Source organism: Limulus polyphemus, unplaced genomic scaffold (genome assembly GCF_000517525.1).
Source record: "Limulus polyphemus unplaced genomic scaffold, Limulus_polyphemus-2.1.2 Scaffold1160, whole genome shotgun sequence".
Classification (NCBI taxonomy): Eukaryota; Metazoa; Arthropoda; class Merostomata; order Xiphosura; family Limulidae; genus Limulus; species Limulus polyphemus.
In genome coordinates, this window is record NW_013666770.1 from 215,505 (window position 1) to 236,625 (window position 21,121).

The following is a 21,121-nucleotide window of genomic DNA, read 5'->3' on the forward strand; positions in this document are numbered from 1 at the left end:
ATGTTAGTGTAATGCTATATTTTAGTGTAATGATGTATTTTAGTGTAATAATGTATGTTAGTGTAATGCTGTATTTTAGTGTAATAATGTATGTTAGTGTAATAATGTATTTTAGTGTATTAATGTATTTTTATGTTAACTGATCGAGATATAATTGAAGGTATAAACGTCAGGTGTAGACATACGATTATATTTTGACATCTAAGTGTTTGTCACAAAATCGACGTGAAAATAATTGGGTTTGAGCACTAGTCGTGTTAAAATGATATTGAAACTACAAACACGGTTTTATGGAAAATATCCTATAAGTCTAGAGTCTCACTTGTTTTACTCGGAACAAAACCTTTTTTGTTTATATATCTTGTATTGTACAGGACTGGTTTTATAGGAAAATTCATTCTCAAGAGTTAAAACTGTTTCATCATATTATTGATGCCATTCGTAGAATTCCCCCCTGTTTACGTACTTACAACGATAAAATACGGGGCTCGATTCCCTACAGTGGACAAGAGAGCCTACATCCCATTTTGTCGCTTTGCGCTAAAACAAACGAACAAGCCAATTCGTGGAATCGTACTTCTGGTTGGACTTGCTTGAATGAGTCGCTCAATATCTTCTGATTTGACATTGATTTGTTTTTTATTATTTGCTTTTTAAAGGCATATAAATGGAACAATATTAAAAACGATAACATTTTTGTTCTTCTTGTAATAAATTTACGTAATTTATATTTTTAACCTGAATATGTGAATACTAACTTAATATAAAGATTATTTTAAAAATAAAAATAAAAACTTCCACGGAATGGTCATTTGGTCATTCCACTTCTTAGACTAAATGTTAACCTCTTCTTAGGCTAAATGTTAACCACATCTTAGGCTAAATGTTAACCTCTTCTTAGACTAAATGTTAACCACATCTTAGGCTAAATGTTAACCACTTCTTAGGCTAAATTTTAACCACTTCTTAGACTAAATGTTAACCATATCTTAGGCTAAATTTTAACCACTTCTTAGACTAAATGTTAACCATATCTTAGGCTAAATTTTAACCACTTCTTAGACTAAATGTTAACCATATCTTAGGCTAAATAACCATTCTTAGGCTAAATTTTAACCACTTCTTAGGCTAAATGTTAACCACATCTTAGGCTAAATTTGAACCACTTCTTAGGCTAAATGTTAAGCACTTCTTAGGCTAAATGTTAACCAATTTTTAGGCTAACTGTTAACCACTTCTTAGGTTAAATGTTAATTTTCTTATTTTTCTTGTAATTCATTGAAAGGATATGTTTGGAATTGAGCACAAAGCTACACAATGGGCTATCTGTGCTCTGCCCACCACGGGTATAGAAACCCAGTTTCTAGCGTTGTAAGTCCGCATACATACCTCTGTGCCACTGGGGGGCTGTAATTTACTGAAGCTTAATTCATTTAACATTCGCGAAATAACAGACACATTCATTTAAATTATCAAATCTTATCGTTCTGGAATCTCGATTATTTGCATAGCGGAAAATTACACAAGTTGTTGTATTTTAAAGGACGAATTAAACATTCGAATGCATGTTAAAAGCACGTATTTGAGTATTTACCTTCCTCATATGGAAGCGTTTTGAAAGGGGTTGATATTATGATTATGATTTATGACGTGTGTAAATACATGCAATATATTACTATCTGACGGAATAGGAAGTTTATATCAATTCAAAGTAAATATTTACTTGTGACTAAAGAATCATTACTATTGCCCCAGGCAACAATTTTATCGTTGGTGATAACTTATGTAATTCTAACTGGAAGACTGTTTCATGAGTATAATTCTTACCTTTCCATATACGAGCTTACTTAATTTTGTATATATCTACTTAATGTCTATCTAAGTTGTGCCAGAGAACTAATAACTTTTAAGAAACTTGCATTTTAATATGAGTTTCATGTAAATTTTATCTGATGTAAATGTTTAAGAGCGGCTTTTTTATGCAAAGCTTTCATCGAAGAATATCGTCTGAATAAAAAATAAACAAATAAATAAACTCCACATTGGGAGTTATGATATTACTTGTAGTTCGTAACATTCTGCTTATGAGTATCATTGTCATTAAGCTTTAATGGAAATATTCATTTAGCCACGTTTTTATTGGTCTTAATGTATCCGGAAAAGTAATAATAATCTAGCAATATCAAACTTACAGTGTTTGCTCGCTCAACTTTTTACACTGAAAGCCTGAAGCTTGTTGTGGTGGTTTTTGAAGGCGAAGATATTTAGGAATACGTATTTCATGGCATCATTAGAGGTTTCCCATGTCGTTATTTATTTATTTTTTTTCTAATAATTAGCAGAAGATGAATGATTCCCAAGCTGTGAAAGGTTCGCTGCGCTCCTTTAACAGCTGTCACGTAGAAGAGTTATAAAAGAAAAGCGTCACAAATTAAGGAAGTTAGGAAATGCGCATGCTGTAAATAGGATGTTAGCATGAAAATGCTTTTTAAATTAGAACAAATTACAAGACAGGTTTACTGTATTAATCAAACCAAAGTTAAGCTAAGTTTGGAAATAAGATCATGATGTCAAAAAAAAAGAAGAAATGTGTATCAAACAACCAGCTTCATGTAATGCTTAAATAAAGGATAATATCATTTATGATATATATATATTACACACTCTATTATTTATGATATATATTACACACTCTATTATTTATGATATATATTACACACTCTATTATTTATGATATATATATTAAACACTCTATTATTTATGATATATATTACACACTATTATTTATGACATATATCACACACTATTATTTGTGATATATATTACACACACTGTTATTTATAATAGTGAAAAACATTTTCTTGAATATATTCTAATCAAACTAATCACGATACCACCCTCAAATATGTTAAGTAGAAATCTATATCAGTATCTCTGTAGACGTTTTTTTTTTCAGCTTATATAATTAACACCTAAGTGAATACTGATTCAAAGAAAAACTTGTAAAATTAGTTGAGTAAGCCAGACTTTAACAAATATAAGCTCAATTATCGTGAGAGAAAATATGTGCTATGCCTCCTAGATAATCAACTGTTAATTACCAGCAAACCTTGAGGACGAAGGACTGTATACGGTAGTTAATTTAAATGTTAGCGTTTTGTGAGTTGAACTACACGGTTGTGTGAAACAAATACACTTTTACTCAAAATTGAAGGTACCAACGTGATAACAACAACTACAGTTGAAAATCTAACAGTAATTTAAGCGCATGAACGTAGCAATGGATTGATATCAAATATGACTCAGTAACTTTGTCGTATTGGCTTTTGGTAGGAATAAATAGATCAAATGAGAATTCAATTGGACAAAATATAGGTAAAACGCAGAGTTCAGTTAATGGACTTAAACACGAAATACTTAGAACATAAATTGCTCACGGACTTACTTCTTTGTTGATAGATCCAACGTAGTAGGTGAAATACACAACATACTCCAGTAGCAATAGAGATGGAACAAAATCGTAACCAAAAGTTCTAAAGATACACTGACTCTTTATTTTCTTAAGTAGTTTGCGCTAGTAGCGACACGAAAAGCTGGTTCAGTGAAAGCATCTCACAAACTATATCGAGAACAAACAATATTTCATAAAAACAAGATTCTGGGTCCAGTGTTGTCCTTGGAATTATCTATTCTATTGTTAATTGTCATTAACCTCATGATTGCAACGCCTGAGACAGAAAGTCCATTATTAAATGATTTATTCACTGGATATTATTCTATTGTTAATTGTCCTTAACCTCATGATTGCAACGCCTGAGACAGAATGCCCATTATTAAATGATTTATTCAGTGGATATTAATGGCAATCTTAAATCATAAAACTTGAAATAATAACAATAATAATAATAAAAGCATTACACAGACTCATTCCAATTAAAACGAAGGGGCATCAGTTCTCCGGCGTGAGAGGAAACAAGTCCACCCATCTCACCTACAGAAGTAAGTATCATTCTTTCTTTATAGTCTTACAAGAACCACCCTGTTTTATGATGTTGCAGTGTATAATTATTCAATACTGGAATATAGATATGCAAAAGGGTTCCAGCACTTTGGAAAGTTAAACTTATGTACCTTCGCTTATTAAAGAAGTTCTTTCAGAGAATCAAAACATTACTTACATTTAACTACAGTTTTAGAACTATCATGATGAAGTTTCTGATATTACTTTACTCATTAAACACTTTTAAGTGAACGACTTAACTTTAAGTAGGAACATTTATTATTTTGAAAGAGAAATACTGTTTGTTTATTTTCGGAAATCTGTGACAGGCTACTCAGGAGCTTATCTACGCTAACCGTCCTTAACTTTGGACTGACAGATTAGAGTGAAAGGAACTATTCAACTCTGTGACAGGCTACTCAGGAGCTGTCAGTTCAAAGTTAAGGACGGCTAGCGTAGATAAGATTAGAGCGAAAGGAACTATTCAACATCACTCTCCACCAAATAAGATTAAAATTGATGAAAGAAATCCTTCCTTAAGGGCCTGTGTAAACTGGGTATTTTTATTTTGCCGATGTTTTTGAAAACAGTGATTATTCGCATATGATTATGTTCTTTTGGACCCTAATAAACAAAGTTTTGAACCATTTCTTCTTTTTAATATTAACAACTACTTGCGGTTGGGAGAGCACAGATAGCCCATTGCGTAATATTGTGTTTAATAACAAGGAAGCAAACAAATGTTTAGGGCATTCGGATGGAAAGAAAAAAACAAAACAAACAATGCTCAAAGTTTTGTTAAAGTATATTTCTTATAACTGTTATTTTATTTTCAATATAGCTTTCAATATTTTTCTGTTATCTTTCTATATTTTAACTGTTATGAAAAACCTTTCAGAGCTCTTGTATAGGTTCTTGAAGTTGATCTTTATGTTAATGATATTAAATCCACCTGGTATACTGTTACTGGTATTAAAATTAATGTTCCTTATAGATATGATTTATAAGTTATCAGTTTGCTACAATGTTTAATAATTCCAAAATGTAAAAAAAAAAACATTAGTAAAAAAGTTCCGTTTATTAACGTATATTTGTTCTTAGGTCTTCTGGCATAATGAAAAATCCTTATTATACGTGTTTGTAAAAAACAAAAAAAAGAACATAGATAATTTTTAGTCATAATTCCAAGTAATGAGATTTTCTGAGTAAAAACCCGAGAGAAAATTTAACGTCTTGAAAGATAATAAATCGTAAAAACAAAAAACATGATGGGCATGAATAGAAAAATGAGTTAAAACGGATACTTAAAGTTTAGATTAAAGACTTTTTTCTGTGTAGTTAAAAATTGAGGATAATTAATTTTACCAACCCATCTGGCTGAGAATTTTTATGCACATACAACTGATTAATCTTACAAAAGGTTTTTAATCGTTCAGCAATGCATTCCACCCTCGTTTTTACTCTCTTTTTTTTTACAAGCAATATTCTGTTTCTTGCCTTTCAGTGCAAATTAAAGGTATTGTGATTTTTAACTGAGTAAAATGTATGATACCTATTGCACTTGTCTTCCCTCCTAACTATGATTTTAATGATACCTATTGCACTTGTCTTCCCTCCTAACTATGATTTTAATACTTTTTTCATTTCCTTTTTTTTACAAGCTTGATTCTGTTTCTTGCTTTTCAATGCAAATTAAAGGTATTGTGATTTTTAACTGAGTAAAATGTATGATACCTATTGCACTTGTCTTCCCTCCTAACTATGATTTTAATGATACCTACTGCAATTGTCTTCCCTCCTAACTATGATTTTAATGATACCTATTGCACTTGTCTTCCCTCCTAACTATGATTTTAATACTTTTTTCATTTCATTTTTTTACAAGCTTGATTCTGTTTCTTGCTTTTCAGTGCAAATTAAAGGTATTGTGATTTTAACTGAGTAAAATGTATGATACCTATTGCACTTGTCTTCCCTTCTAACTATGATTTTAATGATACCTATTGCACTTGTCTTCCCTCCTAACTATGATTTTAATGATACCTATTGCACTTGTCTTCCCTCCTAACTATGATTTTAATGATACCTATTGCACTTGTCTTCCCTCCTAACTATGATTTTAATGATACCTACTGCACTTGTCTTCCCTCCTAACTATGATTTTAATGATACCTACTGCATTTGTCTTCCCTCCTAACTATGATTTTAATACTTTTTCATTTCATTTTTCTTTTTACAAAAAGGAAAAAAACAAACTTAAACACATCATGTTTTTTTTCTTCTTAAAACTAAATATTTCTATGTATTCACTATCATCTTATTTTTCGTATAAAACAATTTGCTGAATACCAAAAATTAATAAATTTGATCTTATCGTCATTAAAACCGAAGCCAATAATCATTTTGTCACACGGTTGTCATTATTGGTTGTAAAAAAAAAAACGATAATAGAAATTCAATAACGTTTCTTACGTCTGTCGGGTGATCTTTACATATAAGTTACAAAATAAAATTTCAAAGGAAAGCAAAAACCAAGGAATTTGCATTTTGATTCTTAGGTATATTTTTATTTAACTTTATAATCAAATACATTTTTCAAATTAAAATGTATTTGATTATAAAGTCAAATAAAAATGTATTTGATTATATAGTCAAATAAAAATGTATTTGATTATAAAGTCAAATCCGTTATAATCAACAACATTTTTATTTGACGTTATAATCAAATACATTTTCATTTGACGTTATAATCAAATCCATCTTAATTTGACGTTGTAATCAACAACATTTTTATTTGACGTTATAATCAAATACATTTTAATTTGACGTTATAATCAACAACATTTTTATTTGACGTTATAATCAAATACATTTTAATTTGACGTTATAATCAAATACATTTTTATATGACTTTCTAATCAACGCCCACAATATATTTATATGGTTTGTATGTTTTAGAAATACGTTGTTTGAAAGTTTTTATTAAGTATTTCATTTTAATTAGTTCAATGTGTGTTTATCAGACGTGTGTACGGTAAAAGCAACGAATTTTTCTACTACAGTAAACAGCTTGAACAGTAATTGATAAAATGTTAGATGTGTAACTTATTAAGGTGTAAGTATTTGCAGAACGTTTAAGATAATATGTCGGTTGTTCGGTCCAAATGTATAACTTCACGATATATCTTTAAAGGTATCAAAAGCAAGCGATTGACGTGTGATTTTGTTTCGGGGGAGGGGGGAGCTTTGAAGGACATACATCTGGTTCTCCAGAATTAATACACCGTTGACGATGTTCATTAATCTAATATTAATACACCGTTGACGATGATCATTAATCTAATATTAATACACCGTTGACGATGATCGGTAATTTAGTATTAATACACCGTTGCCGATGGTCATTAATTTAATATTAATACACCGTTGACGATGTTCATTAATCTTATATTAATACACCGTTGCCGATGGTCATTAATCTAACATTAATAGACCGTTGACGATGATCGTTAATTTAGTATTAAAACACCGTTGCCGATGGTCATTAATTTAATACTAATACACCGTTGACGATGATCATTAATCTAATAATGTATCATCTACGTATTGTTTTTTGACATAGTCCGTCAATGATGCTGGTAAATTACTTTGAAAAGTTTGATGAAAAACTGCTTCAGAGATCACGTATATATCTGCAGATTGTCATTGTTTGTAATTAAGCAAAAAATACGCAATGGGCTGACTGTGCTGTGCCCACCACGGATATTGTTCAAAGTCACGCGTCTCACTCGTAACAAAACGTTTATAGTTTTTACAATAAATTACTCTTTAGAATTTGTGAAGTCTTGCATCCTTAAAGTCCACCGATGAGTAAGAAATAAGTTTACGGACTTTCAATGCAAAAATCTGGGGTTAGATTCCCCTCGGTATTTTTTTGCGAAAAAAAAATCGTCATTAATAATTAATAAAAGAAGAAACACCAATACCACTGAACATCAGAAATAGTTTCATTTTATGTCTGTCATATCACCATAACGGGTTCAATGAGGATTCATACGTAATAATGAGTACAATTAATTGAATCAAATCAAATGAGTTCTAAAATCAGTTCTCCTTTTTTATCTAAAGTAAATTTCTTTTGTCAACAGTACACGTAAATTTGTTTTGCTCAGATTATAGTTCTTATATAGAAAACCATACCGTTAAGTATAAATTAGTTATATATACACCAACAAAGCAACCACTTTAAAATATATATATTCAATATGGAGTAACCCTACAAGATCGCGAATATAAACAAGTTTTTGTTTTTTCCAAAATACACATTTTATCTAAGAAGTAATAAGCAACCTTTCTACGTTTGACGAATGTTTACTTGACGAGTTGGTACAGATAAGATATGTCACGGAACTATCACTAACTCCGTAAATACAACAACTCACGATAAATCAATATCGATGTGTGTCTAGTTAATAGTTAACTCCGATAGGTTTTGATCAATATTGTCATTTGCACATAAGAAAATGGAAGAAATAAAGCAAAGGATTTCTAAGTATATAAAAACATGTTACAGTTCCCCTTAATGCCAAATTAATACTTAAATGTTATGATATAAATAATAATGATATTGATTTCTTAAAGTTTATAATCCCTCATGCATGAAGATAATGTGACTGAAAATAACTTAGTTTGAGTGTAATTACTGCGCTATCATGTTCATGCGTTTTATTATTAACACTTTTTGCTATTCTGAACATAAAATCAAGTCCGACAACCCTACAATATATAGTATGTTTGTTGAGGAATACCTTCCTGCATGATAAATGTTGGTATTAAGTTTTTGCTTATTTCGTCATCTCTTTCAACGTGATATCTTCTTAAATAGTAGTGTGTGTAATTTCTTGGTGAGGACATAAAGAGACCCCAAACCTCTCAAAAATTTAAAATAATCCCATTTCTTTAATAACACATTTCAAGTGCACGAAAAACCAACATCTCTAACATGGAATATGTTTGATTTGTATCGTTTATTTTATGACGATATGGCAATGATATCGTTATTGGATAAAAACTGACTAGACTGATATTTACTAGTTAATAACCTATTCTATACTAAATCATAGTTCACTGTAAGTACCTCAATCCTTGCCCTGTAATGATCTTATGTACTTACATCCCAATACCTGGTTTACTGATATTGGTATATAAATATCATATATCATCAAACCCCCTAAACAGTCTGGTATCTGAACATTTAAAAACGACATACTTTCATTACAGAAAAATTATTAGATACACAACTCGAATGACCTCACCTTCTTCCTTAATCAGTTGCTTAACTTGATGAACTGAATTATTTAATTACTGAAAAGTAATATCAGGCAGTCTAACAGATGTTTTCCTTATCTCAGCTCATATCCTGCTTTACCTTAGACCTCCTTTTTCAAAACAAACAAACAATCCTTATGTGCTTTCCTGCTTTACCTTGGAACACTCGTTTTTAACAAACAATCTTTATGTGCTTTCCTGCTTTACTTTAGAACACTTGTTTTTAACAAACAATCTTTATGTGCTTTCCTGGTTTACTTTGGAACACTTGTTTGCATGCTTTCCTGATTTACTTTAGAACACTTGTTTTTTAACAAATAAACAATCTGTATGTGCCTTCTTGATTCACTTTAGAAAGTTTTCTTTTTTCAACAAGAATACTAAAATAATATTGAGTAATACTGAGTCTCCATCAAATATCAGATTTCATATTCTTGGTCTGAACTGGATCAAAACTCTAACTGTGTAGCCAGAAAAATGGACTCAAAAGAAGATCAGACTTAAACTGAACATGACTATAGCCATATCTATGTAACGCATACACAAAGAAGACATGGATTTCATAGTCAAATTATTTTTATGGAAACCATTACAAAATGACCGCACTCCAATCTCATGGGAATATCTGACCAACAACATAAAAAGATCAATCCCCATATTTCTATAACTAAACATATCAATGGAAGAACAAAGATGGTATAAAATTGGTGATAATTAGGTAATATTGACATTTCTAAGGTACTTATTAAAATTAGTTAAAAGTGGAGTTCAAATATAAAGTAAGTCTAAAAATATTTTAATGTTGAACACAATATAATCAAAGAAATAGAGAAGTAGGTATGATAATTAGGTTATAAAATATGATATTATAGATTTATGTAAAACTGTTTAATTAGTCATGTAATTAGGCATAAGATAGCAACTACTAAATAATCTGTATCCTCAATATAAATATATATTTAAATACTCTAAGCAACATATATATATTCATATAGGATTTTCTTCTTTAAAATGTATTTCACATGTAGTTTCTAGATATGTCCATTGATTCAATCTTTGCAGCCCTAGTATAAGTAATTCATAGCTAGTATATTTAATAAAGCATAATAAATATTTCAGCATATACAAGATATGATACTCATTTATCTATTTATACAGAAAAAATAGTAGGTATTGCCGGCTTCAAGGTAGCATTACCATGTAACATTACTCCACCATCTCCAAACGACGAGCTTCTACTTATACTGTGGTACAGGGGAGACACTTCTAATCCACTATACACCATGGATGCTAGAAGAGGCGTTACAAACCACACCAGACATTCTTCAGCTGATGGGTTGTCTGGTAGAGCTTACTTCAGTATCGTGGATAGACCAGCTGTACTAATCCTTGAACCGGTATATGCAGCTGACGCCGGGACATACAAATGTAGAGTAGATTTCCGAATAGCCAGGACTAGATATTCCAAAGCGGAGCTGTCAGTAATAGGTAGGAATCCGCCAAGAAAATAGTGACAATAGAAAAAAACCTATTTTACTTCTATTATGTGCTGAAAACTTTTGTTATTGTTTTTATTTCTGTACTTTGTTTCAATGTAATCAATTGGAAATGTTTCAAAGGGCCTGTTTGGAAGGTTTTAGATATTGTCGCTTTAAATCATTTGATTTTTTTCCCTCGTAAACAATGGTGAAGGTTTATTATATAATAGCTAAGTATTTACTGCATATGAAGTTTCCAGGCTATTAACACTAAAAATGGGTTTTGATATCCGTGTTAAGCACAGATATATCATTACGTAGCTTGGTTCTTAACAACGAGCTAGTAACGGGGAAATAGATATATAAAAAATACTTAACAAGAACATTGTAATGTCAATAATGGAATGCGTATTCGGTTTTGGAGATTTTAACAATCTGTAGTTTGTACAAGAACATTGTAATGTAAATAATGGAATGCGTATTCGATTTTTGGAGATTTTAACAATCTGTAGTTTGTGTACTATTTAATTTTTAATTAAAACTTTTCCGATCTATAGAATCAAGAAAGTACATAATCTACCCAATACGAGGAAACGTGTACATGTGTATATATATCAACATTCTGAAGAAAACAAACACTAAACGTATCTCGATCCTGCAGAACACGTAAATCCCTTGCTACCGAATTCAATTTTTGATGTATGATAGAAAATTGCTTTGGTATTGTTGAAATTCTTGCCGAATTCGAAATGGCCCTATAGATTTTACACAATGTTTTATATGTTCTTTCATTCTGGTGTATTCATAACATCTTTAGTGTCACAGCTATATTTTGACACTATAACACAAAACACAAATGTTTCCTGAGAATGAAAAATCTCCAAAGATTATCCCAATCAGCACTAGAGTGCTTGTACTGACGGGATTTCTTGTTACTTTATAATTCTAAAATACGGGTGCAAGAGTATCTTGAGTTATTGGATGGATGTTGTTTTCTTTGCTCTACCACGTCAGAAGTAGGTTATCATTCTGTATTGCAAGTATATAGTTGAAAGAAAGAAAGAAAACACTTTTTAGGAAAGTCGACTTGGGATGTAAACATCGTGATAACTTTTGATTCATTTTAAATTATCACTTTAATAATAGGTTATAAGAAAAATAACCAAGAGTATATTGTTAAAGTATCTAGATAAAGACTAGCGTTGGAAAGACAAATACAATAAGAGTAGATTGAAACAAGAAACTATTGCAAAAGTAAGTTCATTTCTAAATTTGATATCTTCATGAATTACAAAGTTTTGTTCATTCTAGCTGTTTCTCCCTGTGGATTCTGTTGAAGATTGTTCGAGTTACATACGAACAAGAAACAATTTGTAAAGCTTTTTGAGAACATTTACTAATGTAATCGTTGTAAATAAATCTAATGTTTCCTTTATTTGTAAACGTATTTGCAACTTCAAAAGTTTTTAACACCCAATTCGAAACTTAATTAAAAATGTATATTGAATTCTAAAATAAAATAACATATTTTTATATGAAAAAGAGAGCAAGCTAAACATAAAAAAAAATTAACAATTATCTGAATAAGCATGTGAAGTATTAGAAAAAGAAGGAAAGATGAATCATAACCATGTCATCGTTACATTTAGACTAATTACTAATTCTGTAAAATATGTATTATTCAAAGTTTCAGAAACGTTCCAAAAGAATACGATAATACAATTCATAAACAATTCATTCAATATTTAAAATCTGAGATAAATAATTTCAATTATCATGTTTCATAATTTCATAAAAGATTTTACTGAATGTTTTATTTATTCTTTATTTTCATGATATATAAATACATTTTAAAGCCAATATAAATATTATATAGATTTTGAAACGTTTTGTTTAGTTGTTAGAATTGTTTTACTTACTTACAAAGCAGATGTAGTTGCAACGAAAGTTTAAACTCTGTAATCTCACCTAGACAAACAGATTACTCCGTGTTGTTACATTACATGTAATTAATCACCTACGTTGCTACACAACATTCAGAAACAGCTGAGGAATACGTTAGGATCTGGTGAATTGCATCGCAGAGTTTTAATTATGAAATACGTCAATAAATAGCAAGTTAATTATGTATTAATTAGGTACTAATTAATAATTAGGCTTAGGTGATCGTATAAGCTACTACCGTGACAACGATATTTTCAGAACTTCCAACATTGCAAATTAAACTAAATAACCCGAGAGCACTCGGATGGTCGACTTAACCTTATTATGAAGGAAAGTCCACTTTCCGAAAGCGTCCATGTTATTGAGTTTCATTCTGATGATAACTTTTTTTGTTGTTGTTGGCCTTGCTTGAATTAGATCTTTAGGTATTTTTAAATTGCAATGTAACAAATTTTAACAACCCTTTTTATTGTTTCCTGGTAAATATTTCAGTATCGCTATAGGAACTGCTTGTTCAGTTAATTCTTCTGTTTTTAAGAAATATAGATTTGTAACAACCAGCTCCAGCACGGTCAACATTGAGTAAATATTTTTTCATGTATATTAATAGCAGTAACTAATAACCAACCTGTTCAAAAATCGTCAGCATTTATCCTCAGACTCTTGCTTTGGTGCTCAATACAAAAGTCACAAATTTTATTATTTCAGTTACAAATCTATTCATAATCATACAACTGCTTAGTCAAACATGAATTTCGTCCTCTATCCATTGTCGTGAATTATTGTTCACAATAAATTTAGATTATAATCTGGAAAACAACAACTACAATAATCTAATTCATCATCACTGCAATTATATCAGGTGATTTTATGTTACACTTTTATTCACTAGGATTTACTAATGACACTTTGACTTTAGGGAGGGCTACTGCATTACAGAAGTAGTTTCCAAACTCTAACTCATTATGTTACACTTTTATTTACTAGGATTTATTAATAAGACTTCGGCTTTAACGAGGGCTACTGCATTACAGAAGTAGTTTCAGAAACTCTAACTCTTTAGCATTTGGTTGAACAACACAGTTGGTAAATTAACAAAGCTTGTTGAAATACAATCATAATTTCTCTTCCACGGAAAGTTAATATCTTCATTTAAATACGAACTATTCGACGATTAATATTTTATAAATGCAATATATACATCAGTATTCCCTGTTAGGTTATTACTGTTCTAACTTAGTATCTGTTTCGAAAGATTATGGATACATTTAATTGTGTAACAGTGTGCTGTATTATTTTATCACTTAACACTGTTCATTAATATTTCCCAGCAGTGTTATACATCATGTAAATTATAGAGATACACTATCTATAAGAACAGGGTTTCCAATATGCATATTGATTTTCCTTGAAGTTGTAATTAATACGCTGAGTTAATAAACTCTAAAATCTCGAGTCCTGTCAAAGTAACTTAGATGAGTGAGAAATAATCTCTCACTGCTACCCTTTATATGCCAGTTGTTGGATTTTAGATGTCAGTGTCTAACAGCATGCAATAATTCTAGTCTATAATTTTCTCCAGTTCCTCCGAAGAAGCCTATAATCACTGACGGCAAGGAAAATGTCCTGGAAAGTTTGATCGGTCCCTATAATGAAGGAGATAGTTTGACATTAGTTTGCGAAAGTGAAGGAGGTACGTTCGACTCTGTTATACAATCACATTAAGAGAATTAAGTTAAGAGAATGTATAATTATACAAGGACAGTTCTTTATGTTTGCATTCTGGATCTCTAGGAGAATGTATGATTATACAAGGACAGTTTTTTATGTTTGCATTCGGGATCTCTAGGAGAATGTATAATTATATAAGGACAGTTTTTTATGTTTGCATTCTGGATCTCTAAGATAATGTATAATTATATAAGGACAATTTTTTATGTTTGCATTCTGGATCTCTAAGATAATGTATAATTATATAAGGACAGTTTTTTATGTTTGCATTCTGGATCTCTAGGAGAATGTATGATTATACAAGGACAGTTTTTTATGTTTGCATTCTGGATCTCTAACATAATGTATAATTATACAAGGACAGTTTTTTATGTTTGCATTCTGGATCTCTAGGAGATTGTATGATAATACAAGGACAGTTCTTTATGTTTGTATTCTGGATCTCTAAGAGAATGTATGATTATACAAAGACAGTTCTTTATTTTTGTATTCTGGATCTCTAGGAGATTGTATGATTATACAAGGACAGGTTTTATGTTTGCATTCTGGATCTCTAAGGGAGTGTATGATTATACAAGAACAGTTCTTTATGTTCGCATTCTGGATCTCTAGGAGATTGTATGATTATACAAGGACAGGTTTTATGTTTGCATTCTGGATCTCGTATTAGTAATTATGGCACATTTAAAATTCTAAATTGTCAGCAGCAGTTTGAACTTAATTACGCCAACATGCAAGGATACGGTGCATAGGATTTCCAAAAATACTGTTTTCAATAAATGCCTTTCTTGAAGGTAATAGTTCGTTTTATTTAGAAAATCATAGGGATTTTTTTGTATAGTTTAACTAAAATTAAACAAATTACAATGGGGGGGGGGAGAAGTGAGATAAGACGGTCCCCTTTGATAAAACGACCACTGCTGTAATAATCATTTATAAAATGTTGCCATCAGTATGTAACTATTTTTATCTGACCCTGTGCATAAAAACACTGGCGGACATCTGCGAATATATGAATTATCAAAGGCCAACTTAATTTTTTTCCCCAACATCTCTGATCTAAGGTAAGCACATTTGAGTTGACATTCCAGGAAATTTAACTTTCTTCATTTTACAAAAGGAGGAATTATCGACACCGAACACGCTGCAAAAGAAACACAGTTCAAGTTCGATGATTTTTTTTATAACATGTGATTGCTTTTCGATGATTGGCCACCGTACCCCACACCAATAATGGTTTGCCGGCGTTAACTTTGGTCACAACATACGTACGTCATTGCCCCACACTAGTCCTCATGCTCTTTCCTGCCACTGTCCTATATTATGTGCAACTTGTCATTGCCCTACACTAGTCCTCATGCTCTTTCCTGCCACTGTTCTATATTATGTGCAACTTGTCATTGCCCTACACTAGTCCTCATGCTCTTTCCTGCCACTGTTCTATATTATGTGCAACTTGCCAGAAACACATGATTGATGTTTAAGGGATGTAAAATGCAATTACTAGCTAGAGAAGTTATTTTAAATTTCAGATATTATTAGTTAGATGAGTACCCTTTTATCCCATCATGGGGTCCGTTTTATACAACCTTAATGGCAAAATGCCCCAAATAACGAGCTCATATTTAAACCTTTTCCATGACATTTATCTTTTGCTGAAAACCTCATTCAAATTTAAGGTGCCTCCTTACCTCACCTTCTCCTATAAATATTTTTAATTTTAATATGCTTGTCTTAACTTTAATTAATGTAAAGACATATCCTTTGTTATATACATTTGATAAATCTTTAAACTGAAGCCAAAAGATACATTTAATTAAAATTTCACAGGTCAGAATCAAGTGAGGCGAAACAAATTTTATTTAAAAAATTACCCCCTCCACCCAGCGGCATGTCTGCGGAATTACAACGCTAGAAACCGGTTTTCGATATCCGTGGTGGGTAGCTTTGTGTTTAATTAAAACAAACCTAAAGAAATTAATACGTGGAGTGTAGCTGACATACCCTCTAAGTCATTTTGCTTAATGATATATAATTTTCTTATTTCTGAGAGCAAGTTTGACGATGTTTAGCTTTCCAACTAAAGCTGCCACACGCATGGTTTCTTATCCTTTTCATTTGAAAGATTATTAGTTCAAATGTAATACATTACATTAGATAACAAAGCCTACTTCGGTATGGTATCAGCTCTTATCAGTCCGGCCTGGTCGATCACAGAAATTATGAACAAATAATACTTGCATGTTTTATATTTTAGTTGTTAAGGTCACTCAACATAGTTTATCCTCTTCTATTGCACACTGGTGCTTATGGCTGTAGGCTAAGTAATTTGGTATCGTATCAATGAAAAATTCCTTCCAATCAGCCTAGCTGGATTGAGAAAACGTGATATTGTGTGAAACAGTTGCTCCAAGTTTTTATTTTATTTGGATTTATTTTCCAACGAGAAACGCTGCGCCATCTTATACTTTTAACAACTGTAAGTGATAGATCTAGTTGAACAGCTAGAAATCACGTTTTATATTTTAGAATATAAAGGTGTGCATATAAATAAAAACTGTACCAGCCAATATTTACTTCTAAACATAAAAGTTTATTTTCTTTGAGCGTTTTTTTTATCACTGACTCACTTAGGCTTAGCAGTGCTAATGTTGTATAAAACTACAATTTCGAACTAATTATTGAAAGTATCTGTGTTAAATGTACGATCCTGTAGTTCATATTCAGTATAGTTTTACTTAGGTGCTCTTTATTAGATAATGTGCAATCTATGGACTATCATTTAGAAGACTGGTTAAAATCTTTCAGATGAAATACTCTGACTACAAAACGTATTCTTACTGGTAGATTGGTCATTTCTGTATATCCAGATGATTGTTATTAGTTGTATAGACCTGTTCAATTAGACAATGAAATCGTCTTGAAATTTTCAAATAAAATCTTTGAATGATCAAATTATTAATGAAAAGTATAATTCTTCAGACTAGAGAGTTTATTTATTATTTTGTTAATTCCTTCAATAAACAGTTAATCAAAAGTAGTTTATGTAACTAGGAAACCCACCTTCTTCTGTCATCTGGTGGAGAGACTCGATGATAGTGGATGACAGTTTTCACACTGTCTCTCAATCTATAGTTCAGAATATTTTCGTTATCAAAACTCTGAATAGGCGACATCTGATGGCTACGTTTTCTTGTCAGGCGTCGAATAACAATCAATCACCTCCAGTTTCAACAACGGTGACAATTGATATGAATTGTAAGTAGCCTACTATGTTATTACTTATCTTTTAAAGATCTTTTAATAAAAGTAATTTGATGTTTGTATAATACAATAGGATTTATCTGATTATTTTTATAGGTATTTAGCACTTTCTAGTTTATCAGAAATGATTGTTACAACATACTGAAGCGAACTCTGATGTTGTATGTCATTCTAGTTTTATTAGTAGGATCAACCTGACATGACCTGGAGTATAAGGCGCTCGATTCATAATCTACGAATCGCGAGTTTGTATCGTGTCACCGAACATACACTTTCAGCCGTGGGGGCGTTAAAATGTAACGATCAATCCCACTATTCGTTGGTAAAAGAGTAACCCAATAGTTGGCGGTGAAGGTGTTGTTGACTAGCTGCTTTTTCTCTATTCTATCACTTCTAAATTAGGAACTGCTCGTGCAGATAGCCCTCGTTTAGCTTTGCGAGAAATTAAAGAACAAAGCAAATGAACAATACATTTTTTTTCAACGCACACTGCGCATGTACAACCAAAACTCCATTACTTCCCAACCAACGGTAGCAAAATTCTAGTAAACCTTACATTCCCTGTAATGAATCATTCATTACGAACTAAATAAACTAATTAAATGAGACTAATTATGAAAGGAATAACTCAATGAAGAATAACTCAAATATGACGTATGTAATGAATTAAAGTTAATTCTGTTAGTTGAATGGTTAGTTGGTTCAATCTTAGACACAAATTATTATGTTACTGTTATCCTAAGAACTGGTTTAAACTACTGTTGGTATGCCAGAGAAGAAGCTTTAACCTGTATTTACTAACGTTTGTTGGTACCAACCTAATACCTATGAATTATTAATATACCTCATTAGAATAGTTATAATCATGTTTACATGGATATATATACATGTAATACATTATAATTCAATCCACAGTAATTCACTGGAAATATATCTATATATCATAAGCCACCAAATATTTATGTGTCCATAATTGTAGTCCTGTGTCTTATTCTATTTATAAATCATAACATAAACATGGGAAGTTTGTATTGTATAACGATATTTCTTTTCCGGAGAATTACTGTGTAAATCCATAGTAATTCACCAGAAAAGAAATAAGGTTTTACCATACAAAATTTTCATATTTATGTCATGATTTATATATAGAATAAGACACGGGACTAAAGTTGTAGATAGCGTGCTAGCAGCTACAACAGGTAACGAACAATAGTATAGGCCTTCACTTGAATACCAACGTAACTCACGGGAATAATATCTATGGTGATGTGGTAAGGTGACTGTAAGTTATGTTTTCATTCCAAATTTACAGGTGACAAAAAAGTCCAACCAGAATATGTAAAATGACCACAACTGGCCATAAAAGAAAAAGAAAAAGCTTCAAATTTGACTTAGGGTGATAGATCTAAGCCTAACGTAGGATGTAAAGTTCTCTTGACGTTTCGACTTTGACATAATCAGAAGATAGTAATCTCAATTAATACTGGGATTAAGAATGTTTTTTGTTTTTTTTCTCTTGACGTTTCGACTTTGACATATAGACATAATCAGAATATAGTAATCTCAATTAATACTGGGATTAAGATGTTTTGTTTCCAAAGTTATATCCGAATTAACATGAGTTTTCCATGATACTGATATCTGGTTGGAAAGTTTTGATGTTTTTTCATCTGTTGGCTTGAATAGAATGTCCAAGTGTTCAAACATGATATCATTGTTATATTCCATAGCTTGATGTAAAACACGCGAGTTGTTATAGATGGAAGAACGATGTCGTTCTACAGTCCTTTACCAGAGACATCTGGTGGTGGAATCAATGTAGCCTTTCAAGCAGAGAGGTTTTGACACCCGTGGTGGGCAGAGCACAGATAGCCCATTATGTAGCTTTGTGCATAACTACAAACAAAAACAAACCTCAATTTTTTTTAAGATAGCCAGGTTATGTACATATCAACTTAGAAGAACCAGGTTCATAACATTTTAGAAAGTAATTAGTATTTGGTGTTTTTGTTCCACGTATTTATCTAATGTACATATGAACTTAGAAGAACCAGGTTCATAACATTTTAGAAAGTAATTAGTATTTGGTGTTTTTGTTTCACGTATTTATCTGATGTACATATGAACTTAGAAGAACCAGGTTCATAACATTTTAGAAAGTAATTAGTATTTGGTGTTTTTGTTCCACGTATTTATCTGATGTGCATATGAACTTAGAAGCACCAGGTTCATAACATTTTAGAAAGTAATTAGTATTTGGTGTTTTTGTTCCACGTATTTATCTGATATCGTTTCATATAAGTATTAGATGATTTTTTGTACTTATGATGAGATAGAAAGGCTTGTATAAATAGAAAGATACTGGAATTTACTAACGATTTTTTACACATGATTTTCCTAATTTAAATTTAAATAAAATTAACCCTACATTAAGATATTTGTAATACTTTTTATTTTGAATTTAGTACAATGTCATTTAATCAAAACAGTCGAATATTCCAAAATTTAAGTGTGACTATTGTTTATTTGGTATTTTATTGTTGTTAGAATTTATTTCTCATATATTATTTTCTATAAAACGCAATAGTTTTTCTCTTACACAGACTTTTTTTTTCGGTTCGTTCCATATACATGTATGTATTTTTGTTGTTGAAATTACATTGTTTTTTATGCGTATTTAAAATTTGCAGTTATACAGAATACATGTTTTGAGTTGTTGTTTTTAAGAAAACAATAGTCACAATAAACAATAGTCACACTTATAAACAAATCTATGATATAAAACTCTACTCTTTAGAAAGTTTATCTATGATATGAAACTCTACTCTCTAGAAAGTTCAATATTTCATATAAACAGCACATATTTCATTTTATAATTTGAACTGTTTCTACCTCGAAACATTGATTTAACAATATAACTTTCCTAGAAGTACGAAAATATAGATAAGGAAGTCCAGTAGCATAATAACATGTGTATGAAAACATTAGCAAAGCTGATTGGTCTAAATAATTCAAACCTATAGTCAGTTTGTTTTTACTTTAATTAATGTGTTTTGAAGTAAAATAGCGGTGTAATTGATTGTTTTAGAGAGAGAAACTATTTTTTTTATTACAATAGATAACACTTTATCACTTCAGCAAAAATAGCCTTAAAATATCACATTGTTTGATTTATTGAATATCGTAAATAGCAAATTACCAAATATCTCGTTGAATAGTGTTATCTTAATACATATAAAAATGTTTATTATTCAAACCATACTGCCCCTCAGTGGCACAGCGGTATGTCTGCGGACTTACAAAGCTAGAATCCGGGTTTCGATACCGTGGTGGGTAGAGCACAGATAGCCCATTGTATAGCTTTGTGCTTAATTAC

General features: G+C 30.9%; 1 protein-coding gene across 3 annotated transcripts in view; it reads left to right on the plus strand.

The window, feature by feature from the left end:
- The window catches only part of LOC106462412 (nephrin-like), a 119,632-nt gene that overhangs the window by 68,197 nt on the left and 30,314 nt on the right, over positions 1-21,121 (plus strand). For all 3 annotated transcript variants that reach the window (XM_022389664.1, XM_022389665.1, XM_022389666.1), the window contains exons 2-4: positions 10,487-10,816; positions 14,333-14,443; positions 17,536-17,739. In XM_022389664.1, coding sequence (XP_022245372.1) covers positions 10,487-10,816; positions 14,333-14,443; positions 17,536-17,739 — 645 coding nt within the window. The remainder of the gene's footprint in view (positions 1-10,486; positions 10,817-14,332; positions 14,444-17,535; positions 17,740-21,121) is intronic.